Here is a 14,035-nt window from a genome sequence, read left to right on the forward strand (position 1 = left end):
TTTGTTCCCAAACCCCAAACTCCTGACAATATATCAAGCTACATGTAGCTCACAACTATGAAAGGGAGAGATCATTTTCTTATTGCCCCCTTTATACATATCCACAAGCTAAAGAACAAAGAGTTTTTGGTGCGTCCTGCCAGTGTAGTCCACTTCTTTTTTATACACCTTGTGTGTGAGGATACCACAAACAAAGGCACTCTGCAAACCTACAAGTCTGCCTGCTTTTCAGTCATCTTGAGTACTACATGTACTTCAGATGGGAGTATTTTAACTCTCTCTTTCTCCATCTCTTTCTTAATATCAAATGAGTCATATGGCTCATGCCTTTCCCTATGAAAACACATTTTCTTTTCCAGATAGCATGTGTTGATTGCATGTTGGTGTAAGCCACACATCATTAAAGCATGAATATCAAACCCTTTTCATGTAGGCAGTACAATGCATTACAAATTATCCTGTCCAAATTCTTCATCTTATAGTACAAAGCAATCAAGGAGGCAATACTGATCATAGCAAAACAAAGTTGGTTCGCTCATGCAACACACAGCAACTGATACCTTGAATAAATATTATGTTTCATCTACCATAAGCCTTGTTTTATACCAAATCAAATGAAAACATATTCAGACAGTTCAATAATGCACTACATCTTGATCCGCCGCTTAATAGCTCTATGGTGTAAAGGCCTATAGGGACATACTGTAGGTACAAGCACTAACAGGTATAATCCCCACTCCTTCATGCATATTAGTACATCAACAAAATTCATGTTGTATTTTCTTGTAAATGAAAATTTCAACATAAAACATAAAACCTAACCACAAACCTTCAAAACACTTAGGCACCAAATTTTATTTCCAATTAAAGCTAGTTATTATCTTTGCGTTCATCGTAACCAAATCCCATCTTGCTAAGCCTCTCATATTTTGCTTCATTATTTTAGCCTTTGTGTCTTTTTATCAGGACTGCCACAGAAGCCAATCTTCTATCACTAATTCTATCATTAATCTTTAGAACTCTTAAATATATATAGATCTTAAACTCTAGGACTCATTATTGTATAGATTACTCTGAAATCAACACACAATTAAACAACCATTTACATGTACTTGACCTCTGATGTTGAATATTATTCATGAAAAATGAGTTCAACATGAACATAATGTAGTCAGGATGTAGTGTTATCCAAGGATATCACCACAAACTTTGTGGATGAAACCCGAAAGAAAACAATCTACACGAAATGAACAACAAACAATTGGTGTGGCTTCTCATAATTTCATGTCTTTCAATTTTATCCTTAGTATTAACTATGAAGCGATCAACCTCACTTTGTTAAAAATCACTGTTTACAGATGTTTAAATCATGTGTTAACAATTCATTATTGTCCACAATATGGAATAAAAATATGATTTTGCCATCAACCCTTGAAAAGAGGTCTAAAAAGTCTTCCAAGGATTTTTGAAGTTTCATCATATTCCTATTATTAGGAATTCACTTTCTGAATTACCCTATTGCATTGCAAACAACTTTCAAATGAATTTTAAGAGAATACCTAGAGGTTTGATAAGTTCATTTATGTAATCTTCTTGATAATGATGCAAAAGATGACATTGGAGAAGTCATTTGTCAAGAAGTTATTAATAAATATTAAACATTTAATGTTATAACCAAAATAAAATCTTCAGATGTGTATTGTTTTTATAGTGCTGTATAGCTTAAGCATTGAAATAAAGCCAACTGAATTGAATTGAACATTAACAATAAGAGAATGTGAGCATTTAAATCTATATACTATGGAAGGTGCACAATGCACACCATTACTATGAAAATAATGCTTTGAGAAGACCTTGAAGTAATATATGCATTGTGCATTATTACAAAAATAATACAGAGTCCATTCCAACTTGCTATTATAATAGGCTCTACATATAGGCATGTATTACAAAATTATGTACACGCACACAATCAATTGTACATCTCAGTACACTGAAATAGCTGGCAAACAACTTAATAATAGAACATACACATGCCATGAACGTTACAAGAGCAAGAAAAGAGGGGATATAGCTTTAATCATGCATGCATGTTTAATGTGGGGACCTGACTATACAGGCAAACACACTATTGTCTGCTATTTCACTTTACATCTAGTTTTGAATACAAAATTGATCTCCTACACAAACAAAGCCATCTGGTGCTCTATGTTAGTCTTTCTAGTTTCCACTGCCAAAGTTTAAACAGCATAACCTTTTCCGATATGTTTTCTTTTATGTGACTCTGAGAAGTAGAATTCAGAGTCAAATGGCATGCGATTCCCATGATCGATTCCTATGATGACTTCTCTAAATTTTTCTTCAGAAATATGAATACTGTTTGATCACAGTAAAATCAACCTGCTGAGTAATGTCAGTATAATGAGTCACAACTCATGACATTAAAAGTGTCACTCTTGACAAGATAGAAGGATTACATTAACTTGGCAAATTCTACAAGGCTAGAGAAGAATGTTGTGTATTACACTACCATTGCTAAACATTAACAACAGTTAAAAATGGGTGGCATATAATTATAGAATATAAATCAGGTCCATAAATGCAAACAAACAAATTAATCCAACAAAGTATGCTCCAATTCCAAAGTGAAGAAGTTTGATATTAAACTTACTTGATAAAATGCAAGGACAGTTATATGTAGAGCTTTTGCTATAACCAGTTTGTTAATGATCTTAATGGAAAGCATATTGTTTAAAAAAGAACCACTGCAAAAATCAGTATGCTTGATTTTCATCCATTTAAGAAATATAAATCTCTCTTTCACCAAATCCAAAAAGGGTATTAAATAAAATCTAAGTCCTAACCTTCTTCATATAAGAAAGCAAGTAAATGATGAAAGGATTACAGCACAAATGAAATATTTATGTACTTTTAATTTACTCAATAACCTAGCATACTGATTAATAATGTAACATGCAAACACTATACAGCTGAAGAAGGACAATTGAAAATACATTTAATATTTGTTTGCTTATTACTTGTCCAATGCTAAGGTGAATGGGTGTGGTCTATTTGTATGATACAATATATGGAACATATTTGGGGTAATTTTGTAAACACTTGAATATCTTGTACAATATGATCCAAAGTTAATTAACATTATATTTCCAAATAATGTGAGCAAAATGAATTATGCTATAAGTTCCCTTATATATAGGGTATGTTGTGTTTTTTTTAAAGGAATGTTCCTTAAAAAATAACACACATTTTGGCAGTATACTTTAGCAACTATAAAACACTAAACCAAGTTTGTGATATGATCACCTTCACAACCTCCAATTGAAAAAAAATCACTATTCAAGATAAGTTTCTTCAATTGAATCGAACCACTGACACAAGAACAGTTTGGCTTCAACAAAAGATCTCTTGAACATCCAGACGTAACATCAACAGCATGTTACATCATTTATCTACAAATTCAAGATGTTTCTGTTCTTTGCTCTCACATTATTTATCCCCTTTCATAAAGCCCATAAGGGTGAATGTCAATGATTGCCTTTCATTGTGAAATGTAACAATAAAATCAATATTCCTCTACTTTTTTTAGAGCATGTACTATAATTTAGTGTGTTCTGTCTCTGGAGCTGTATTGGAGCAGTTCAGCGGGGCAGAATAAGCCTATTATTCAGGGTGAGTGCCATAAGCAGTGGTTGGGCTCTTAGCGCTCTTCAAATTCTTTGTAATTACACCAAGATTTTGCAAGATCTATCCCCCATCCAAACATGCAATCACTCATCTAGAGGATTTTCATGATATATTTCACGTAAGCAAATGACGTCCGCTGGTAAGCCTTTTGTAATTTACTAACTGTCTCTGTCAGACAAACCAAAATCAAATTTCAACGAAAGTACTGGAACATGACCCCGCATCAAAGTAGTAGTTGAAAATGGAAGAGGAAAAGACCTTTTGTACGGGCAGCATGAATATTGGTTAGTTTTTTTAAAGAAAGGTAAACAGGCTTAAAAGGACGTATTCATCAAATGAAAAAGATAAGTACGAGTTACAGAAAATGATGACAATTTCATCTGCTACAATCACATTTTAAGCTACTCCCTTCCTAAAAAGCTTCCTGGAGCAAGGGTACCCTTCACTTGATTTCATCCATCGCAAACCCAAACCTAGATTCACAGATCGACAATCATTAACATACCCTGTATGGAGTGGAAAACAAGACCATAGGCCCACAAAGCATGCTAGCTGCATCATTGATGTCAATATTAATTGCTTATCCGTCTATGTTACACCACCCCTGCAAAGGCCACAAAAGCAAAAGTAATAATAATATTCTTCCCTCGGCACGTCCGCGGGGAAATTTCTCGTTTAGAAGCTCCCAACCAACCACAGCTACATTTTCATCCAAGTGGCTCAATGCCGTATGTCATGAGCCATGATGATCATCATTCCCCTCTCTTCTTTCTCTCCTCCATTTTTTTTTCGGTCGTGTAAGATAACTGAAGTACCACCTTGAGATAGAAAAGGCACCTAACAGGGCTCTCGTATGGGGAAATTAGACAGACTACAGGAATAGCTCAAACTCCGTAACATCCCAGTTTGTTTATTTAGTGCGCTCACTCCATTTTCAGGGCATCGGCGTCTTCTTCTCCAGCCCATCAGCAGCATGGTAGCTGCTTTTTTTTTCTGGTCACCTCACTCTCTCTTGCTCTTTCTTCCTCTATTGCTCCAAATTGAAGAAAAGAAAATGTTCCTGAGAGAGATTGCAGCACTTGCAGGTGCCAATTGGAAAGATGTAAATTGATCATCTCTTACCAAGCACTGAGCATGGTTTGCCATGCCCTATACCACCTAAAGCTGTTTTACAGCTGAACAAGAGATGAAACATGTATCCTACAATGCCATTCAATTATGCATATAATCATTCTATTTATACTCAGACATACTTGCTTTTTCAATCCCCTGTCAACCCCAACTCCTTTTCTCTTGCCTATTTTCTTTCTTTCTTTCCAGTACGGTTACTAAAACTTGAGAACATGGACTCCCAGTACATGCAGGTCCATTGTGAGACCTCCACCCCAAATTAGACAAAGATGGGGACCCTATAAAATATGGTGTTAGGGAACAAAGTAGCAGGAATTCAAAATTAAAGATTAATACCAGTTGTGGCAATAATCTCACAATGAGTTCAAACATAATCCAATAAAATGACCACCCAAGTATTTGCTTATATCATTAATAAAAATATGTGCCAATTGGCTCTGGAATAAAATGCGTAATTGCTGAGAAATTAGCAAAATAATCACGGAATTCCATAAAATGTCAGGTATTTTTCTAAGCAATATTAATACATTGTCCCACATATGCTTTTTGTGTTAGTTATTATCAGAATTATCCGTCAGCTAAGATTTCATGATTTCTCAAAGATAAGTTGATATCAATGTACCAGATCTAGATCTATGATACGGTGGTAATTAACCTTGATTTTAAAAGCTTTCTAATGAAATTGTTTGCTGCAATTATTTTCTTTCACCTTTAAAGACTAAAATGAAACTGTAAAGGTGAATTAACAATGACCCCCTTATTGCCCTAACAATCCAGACAAGAGATGTGCCTATTTCAAACCTCAAGAAAGGGGTAGGCCTCTATGATACTGATGATTATTTTACATTCACCACATTCACACACAGCACTTCTCAATAGAACAAATTACATTTACAAACCTATGAAGTTCTTGACGTATCGCATTAATTTGTGAATATTCAAGTAACTAATCTCTCCCCTGAGGGAATTCACTTGAATGTGACACATTGCTTGGTTCTTGAATACAAATTTGTGTTCTTCTCAATTTCTGGTGAATATTGAGTAGATGTATCAGTTCTAGTGACCAAAAAAATTAACCCCATAAAAATAAAGAAAATAAAATTGATTAAAATATCTATGAAATGATGAAGACAAGGACACACAAAATATAAATTTCATTTCTTTCTATCAGGCGTGGTTTATTTGCTCATATTCTAAATCACAATGTATGTTTACCTTCATGTTCATTAAAAAGACCTTCCTTAAATTTTTTTTCTAAATATCTTAAGCCCCACCCCCCCAAAAAAAAAAAAAATCAAAACAATATGAAATACATTTTCTATGTAGCCATCTTTCAAGCATTTTCCCTTCTCCCCCATAATATCCTTATGACAACTTAGTACAGACTGGTTACCTGACCATGTATTTAGTCCATAACCTGACCTACAAGAGCCAATAACCAACATAAACTGTTAATTAATGGATTGGAGCATCTCAATTAAATGCCCCATTACAATACATCAATGATAAGTGGATTTTTATGAAAATTGTCAATCTATGAATACCAGTGCATGGTTAATTGGTGGATAAATCAGAGCAAACTATCCATGCACAAGCTGCAGCATTGTAATAGCAATGAACAAGGGGGTGCCAATAAAGGTACAATGAAATCTAGGACATTTCCAATTCTACATTACACATGATACAAGCAAGGTATCTATGCTCTTGACATGCTAGTCACGGGACGTTTTGTAAGAAACTGAACAAGGTGCAAATATGCACTCCAGCTAGAGAAAATACTTGGCAAACATCATCGGAGACATTTCCAATAATATTCAAAGACAAGCACTGCATCCCTTCTAGCTAACATCAATCTACAATGTCTTAGAACTCATTTATACATGTACATGCCCACATAATTTGTGGAAGATTGGACACTGAGGGAAGATGAGAGCGTTTCAAGAAGAAGTATCATATACATGCGAATGGACCATGACCGCATCATTGCTTCAAGTACGAATATCAGAAAAACAGCTATCGTCTAACACAGCAAAAGACAAATGTGAATTCTAAGTGTGTATAATGAGGCGGATGAAACTATATTTATATGTGACAGATGGCAAATTGGAAATATTACTGGCATGACTCACAGGATAAGGTTTCTCTCTTATCCTGCCAGTCTATAATACTCTCATATTTTACTTATGCTTCCTTATAATTTTATTTCTCCATGCCTGATATCTTCTAAAGCTTCAGTAGGCATGCATTAAAATATTCAAGCACTGAACAGAATATGGTTATCTCTGAAAATATCTGACATCGAGAAGAAAATACCAAGCAAGATTAGAGCAGTAACTTGGGGCTGTCATCCGATGTAATTCATCCTATAATCTCGAGGTCTATTTCAGAGTTTCTTCTCATAGATCACTGGCTTTTATAGTTTAGTCAATATCTAAGTACAATGAGATGAATGTGTAGTCAATAGACGAATATTGTTCCTTCATTATAATATCAAAAAATACAAACAGTTATCAACATGTTGCTTCATTCATTGACATAAAGTTAAACCATTACTTTAATACTAAGTATGCCATTTCAGTATACTAAAACTACATGCAGCCCTCAATTACTTTTCGTCATTAATGATTTTTTTCTATACCAAACCTTAGTCTATTCATGAAAGTGGACTAGTGTAATATTCTCCAATTCAAAAAAATCAAATTAGTTTTAGTATGAGGGTATTACTGCATATATATAATTCATAATTCAATTCACTTTCTTTTCAATTGTAGTCAATGAATGAATAAATCAAGTAAGTCCGATGAATGACTGGTGATCTATGATCCCTCTTTAAGGATTTGTAAAGATGGACTTCCATTATGATTATCTCCTGATGAATGACTGGTAAGGTCTCAAATCGCCCTAATGGATGGTGGGGTATCAGAGTTTTTTATATTAAAACATTCCCCGGGTTTTATTATATAAATTTTCCTCTTTGTGACAGTATTCAAATGTTTTTTTTTTCTCCCTTCAATGATTCATTTAAATCATTTCATTTTATTTAAATATTAATAATATGCCCCGTAGAACAGGCATATAAAAAGGAGAAATCTCATCCCCCCCAAAAAAAAAAATTGTGTCAGCATTTATCATTAGATACGCCATTAATTAGTTTATCATTTGGTGTAGTAGTTACATAGTCTATCATTGAGTGATTTCAATTTAGAAATGGAACTTCATTTTGTCAGCAACAGATTGTGTTGCCGTTCTACACCATTAGAAATTGATACACATTCTTTCACTTTTCCTAAAAATATGGCTACTCATGAATATGCAAGGACACAAAATATATCAATATCATGCAGATTAATGCAAACTACCATTGCATGTGAATTTCCTCTAGCCTTTTATGAGGATATTGTTCAGGGACTGCTTTCAATTCACTTTAAATTGCAAATATACCAATTTGAAGTAGTTCATATGATATTTTAACTTATATGTAGGCCTACATGGCTTTCAAACATTACAACTAAACAGCAAAAGATTGCTACAAAAATCATGTTTAACTAAAGACACCCTGCTGCACACATGTAGTAAATGAACCCACTTTTCATAGAATATTAGAACTGTTGCCAGTCATTCATCATAATATTCTAGCTATCTTTTACAGAGCAGGGAAGTAAAAAATACCACTCAAGATTCAAGAACAAGAAAAACAAAGTGTCAATATCTACTCCATACCTGAATCATATCTGGTAAAGCATAATGCACAACAATGCACGCAAGTTTGAACTGAATCAAATGCACACGAAAATTACACAAATTACATACTCCACATTAAAAAAAGGATAAGCCAAGATTCCAGTGAAAGCAAACTACATGTACTTGTGTAAAGGGCTATAAAAATAATAGAGGAAACATAATTACAATGCAAAATAAGATAAACACAGCATCAAAGGTACACAACACTGAGCAAGTGATAAGAGGGAATAAGAAAGAACAATGTGAGAGAGAGAGAGAACAAGAGAGAAAAGGACAAAAGAAAGCTATGGAGGAAAGAGAAGGGGGAAATGTAAGTTTCAATGAAGATTTTAAAGATATTTAAGAGAGATGTGTCAGGGAATGGGAAAGGCACACAGAGAAGAATGTGTTGACAATAGAAAAGTAGTACAGGGACAAACATAGGCGGCGGCGACGTGTCCCCCCAAAAATTTGAGGAGGGGGGACGGTCCCCCCCTAAATTTGCTGTAGATGACCTTTTTTTTTTTTGCTTGTCAATTTATTTTCCTATGTCCCCCTAAAATTTTTGGGTTGAGAACCTTTTTTTTTTTTTGCTTTTGTCAAAATTTTTGTTGTTGTCCCCTCCCAAAATTTTTGGCTTCCACCGCCAATAGGGACAAATATAACTATATACATTTAAAAAAGAAGAAGAACTGGAAGGGAAAAAAGAAAGGGGAGATGGAGACAGAGAAGAAGGTAAAGGAAAAGGAAGGGGAGGAGAAATGGGAGGGGAGGGGAGAGACTGAAAAGTACATTGAAATCAAATGTGATATTAAATGCAATGAATATGAAAGTCCATCATCAAATAAAACTACTTGCATTTTCTTCACTCGTCTACAGAAAACATGAACAAAAAAAAATGGCAAATAAAAGTGCTTTTATCTACAGAAGACAATGACAAACACTACATTTCAGTACCAACCTCACATTCAGCACATGTGAAACAGTCTAATAAAGAAAAGGAAAATGTGACCAAATAACAGCAGCTAAAAATCTGCATCTATAGATTTAAAAATCAAAGTAAACTCAAGAAAGAATGCAAGTTGACCAGGAAAACAAGACTACAGCCATTCCAAAAAGAAAAGTTTCAGCTTGCTACAAAAAAGAAAAAGGAAAGCATGATTGTTGAAGTTTCAGTAGAAATATGGTTGAAGTAATCACCTAAATTTGCCAGGTTATACAACTGAGCACTGGCCTCAAATGGCCATCCCGGGACTGGAGAAAAAAAAGAACAATGAATAGACAAAAAAGGTATTAGAATGAATTGCACTGGTTTAGTAAGCATGAGATGCGAAGATTAGCAATTATGAGTGGGTTAATTTACCATTATATCCAATATCACAATGTCCATGTAACATACACTAAACACCAAATTAGCATCATGCAAAGTTGTGTAGTATTTCATAACATAACTTGTTTCTAAATGTAATCTCATTGTTGTATTTACATTCAAATAACTTGTATTCATCTGGGTTTTTTTCACTTCACAGCAAGCATATATTTCTGTACATCTTGCTTCAAACATACATTTCATAATTGAAAAGTATGGAGATTTGCAATGTCAAAAATATCTGTGCAAGTGTGACACAGAACTGTGTATGATTATTGTAGAAGAAATGGTTTTATCATACTTATTCACTACAGACAGATCTGATAATGTGGGAAGTCTAACAGAGCCAAACACTTTTTATTTGGGTGTTGTTTACAGCATATCTATGACCCCCTCCTATCAAATACCTATACAAATGAAAAATCATAACGCCCTCACCCTCCCCTGTTTTTAGCTGAATCAAATCAACCAATCTCACCTGATGAAAGACTAATAAAATAAAAACAATGAACAGCAACTAAGGCATGAAGAAATCATACACAATGAATAACTACTACTTGACATCTGCATTCTCATAACTTGCTTTCATTAAAATATAAATGAATAAATTGAAATATATGTAAGCCATTTTGCATTCTTCCTTTTCGAGGAGAGGATTAACATTAGAAATACAATTGATATTTGAAATGGGTAAATTACTTGTGGATAAATATTTTCAAAATATTTCTGAGAAAATTAAACACAAATTATTAAATTCACAGCTTGATGTCTCTTTATAGATCAATATGTCATAATGAAAATGCAGATGCAATACAAAATGGTTAATGAGTAAATGCAAAATTGCAAACTAGTGCTAAGCCAATTAATTAATTAGTTCTTGCTGCAAAGCTCAACATTAATGTTTTTATCAGATACCTTACAATATCTTCAAAATACATCTACAGGCATTTCATTCAAATTATGTACAAGTTTCTGTTTTCTTTGCAAGAATAGGCCTACTATCCATGTAAGTTTACATTGAGACAAATTTTCATAATTCCTATCATATGAACGTATGAGCGTGAAAAATGATCACCTCAAATAAATGTGTCAATATTATTTTATTAATCCCATGCTAAAATTGAAATTCTAGAAGAAAAATGTCAGAAAAACTGACTGAAGAAAGGCTATAGAGCATCCTTCCTTAAACTTTGTTTAAATGTCATAAAAGTTATCAGGGAATAATGTAAGATGTTGAATATGGCATTGTTTCAAACACTGGAGGTGGGTTATCACAATATTGGATGCTAACATCCACTGTCTAATACTTACTCCAATCCTGGTATAACACAGATGAGTCTGTGAAGTAGACTAGTTCGATCAGCTGCAGGACTTCCATTTGGGTTAAGTGCCCCAGCATACTCACTCATTCATGCTTCCCCCTAGACTATTTTCTTTCACACACACACACACTCACTGGCACCAAATGGGTCATTGAACTTAGAACCCACCCACACATTCAAACACACACAACCACGCTCACAGGCAAGCTATTTCAAGCTACTATCCGGTTGCTATGGTTCCAGGGGAAGCCGGCTCATTGATTGGCGGCTGCAACTGTGGCACTGAGCCAATTGGGTAACATTACATCATGAATATGCATGATGGATTTCTGTTGGTGAGAGACTTTAAACCAATGACAGATCAGTATCAAAAGCATGCATTTTCACCAAATATTCTGAGCAAATTTAAGAGCATTTTTTAATATTCTCTCTATATTTCTGTCATATAACTACTTGAGAGCAATGATAAACAAACAAAATATAATCACTAAAATGTGATTTAAACAAACCTGAAGTGGAAGCACCTAGGGAAGAAGCAGTTGCCCTTAGCGACCCAAGTCCTCCAAACTCTGCCCCCATAAGATGGGAGGAGAAGGCTGGGTGTGCCCCAAACATGGAGAAGGCACTGGGCATGTGTGTCATGGAAAACTGATCTTGACTGGTAGACGGGTGGGCGGCGGCGGCTGCGGCAGCAAACAAGGGATGTGCTGAAATAGGCAAAATGGTCATGAAATCACCTTATTCGTTTGACAATTTCATTACAAAACGTTTACTAGGAAATGAGAATCATCAACAGAAAAAAGTAGCATGTGAGGGATACATTTTTATCACAAACAAATATGTTCAAGGGAAATCAACTGTCAAAGATTTTACAAATACATGTATATTCAAATATTGCAGGTACCAGTACATGTATTCACAGTATGTTGTACAAACCAAATCCCAATCTAAGGCAAAGAAAATTCATACTTATATTTCAGTTGTAATTTTTAATGAAAGTATGAAAGACAAATATATTTTGTCTTCGTACAGCATCCCCGTTGACATGATCGGTGAAAGAAATTAGAGAATTCAGCTGAACTTTTCCCCCATTTATTTTGTGCAGGGGCAAAGTACAGGTAAAAGTAAATAACAAAGGACAGGCAATTCAAATGGCCTCTGTTGCTTACACGATTGACAGAATGATCCACCATCTACTTGCTTGATTGGGAGATTGGGAGATAAACATCTTTGCATATGAATTTCATTACCCATATACATGTAGCCTGGAATACATACGTATGTATGCTTTCTTTAAATCCTTAATAAATGTTGACTGAATACTAAATTGAATCTCCAGTCATGTCACTCGAAATCCTGTCTACCTGCGCCCATACACACACAAGGCAAGAGCCTCGACTAGCATCACATCAGCAAATTGTTTATCTACTTCAATTCAATAATGCATTCTATATGTACTTGCAAATGCATTGTGTACCACTTTGACATTTCGATTGCTATTGCTATGCAAAGGTTTGCGTCACACGTTGCTCCGCATAATGCCATTTAGCTTTCAACAAAGAGATAAAAGCTGACAGAGAAATAGGATTGGATTGGAATGAGCTACCCTTTGCACTTGATAGCTTATAATGATACGGGAGGGGAGGAGGCAGGAAAAAGGGTTGCGATTATCATCAGTAATGATTCAGGAATTCATTCTGGGAAAAACAATTGTGTATTGACACTGATTCGCTCCTTTGTTCCTTCTTGAAATATTTCAACATACAGATCATACAAAATTCATCAACATCACTCTTTTCACAGAAGCTCTGCAAGTATTCTGTTACTGTCCGAATTATCATCATTATTATCAAGTCATTTTATGGCTTGTCAGTCATTTATCGTCATCATACAAAGTATAATGGGACCCTAATTGGGGGAAAGTTGAGATTGACTTCAAAATACTCTACTACGAAAATGAAGAGGTGTAACTGCAAATTCCATGGAATGTATTGAGAGTATGTACATTATGATGCTTTCATTGCTAAAGTACCCCCCCCCCCTTCTTATCACCTTGATAACAAAATAGAAGCAAAACTACTCCTTCTCTGATCCCTTGTAATTTGCTCCAGATAGAAAGTGACTCATCCCACGATGTTGATTGCAGACAAGTATATTTTCAAGGATCAGCATACGTATTGATGACATTGCATTTGATATGATATAGTGATGGAGAAGAAAATACTTACAGAGATCTATGCAAAGAATTGTCAAATGATATGTCACATATTTGAAATGGGTTTTTCATAAATCAGTATGATTTTCTTTTTCAAATCTGAAATAAAATAGCATTTAATCTTATTCCAATTTAGTATTCTTAGAAATGTTAATAACAAATATAAAGTAATATTATTTAAATAAGTTACTAACATAGCAACATGTATGTACATCCATTAGAATATAATTCAAGATTTATTATATTATTTATTCATTAGCAACAGTTTGGATTTAAAGTGGGCAATTCATTGTTAAGAACTGAAAATGGGATTTATTTCATCCAATAACTGAAGAAAACATTGGAAAGGGATTACCTGTATTTGTATTTTCTAGCTAATCGAGACTTGTTTTATTAGTGATTTTAACTCTTACTTGCCATGGACTAAAAAAAAGTGAAATTAAGAATTTAAGTTTTAACTTACCAAATAGATGTGCAGAATCGAAGAAACCACCTGCCCCCAGTCCAACTGGACTTTTAGGGGCAGAGCTCTCAGCTGGCTCCATACTGAAATATTAAAGCAAACAAACGAAT

The 14,035-nt window shown here is 34.4% G+C and overlaps 1 protein-coding gene across 12 annotated transcripts in view; it reads right to left on the reverse strand.

Annotated features, from left to right (window-relative positions):
• Nucleotides 1-14,035, reverse strand: part of LOC121410720 (bromodomain adjacent to zinc finger domain protein 2B-like) — a 93,214-nt gene that overhangs the window by 63,217 nt on the left and 15,962 nt on the right. For 11 of the 12 annotated variants that reach the window (XM_041602989.1, XM_041602983.1, XM_041602984.1 and 8 more), the window contains exons 2-4: nucleotides 13,926-14,008; nucleotides 11,757-11,954; nucleotides 9,757-9,810 (exon numbers count right to left, since the gene is read on the reverse strand). In XM_041602989.1, coding sequence (XP_041458923.1) covers nucleotides 9,757-9,810; nucleotides 11,757-11,954; nucleotides 13,926-14,008 — 335 coding nt within the window. The remainder of the gene's footprint in view (nucleotides 1-9,756; nucleotides 9,811-11,756; nucleotides 11,955-13,925; nucleotides 14,009-14,035) is intronic. The other variant, XM_041602988.1, reaches the window with a different exon arrangement.

This window comes from Lytechinus variegatus, chromosome 3 (assembly GCF_018143015.1).
Source record: "Lytechinus variegatus isolate NC3 chromosome 3, Lvar_3.0, whole genome shotgun sequence".
Taxonomy (NCBI): Eukaryota; Metazoa; Echinodermata; class Echinoidea; order Temnopleuroida; family Toxopneustidae; genus Lytechinus; species Lytechinus variegatus.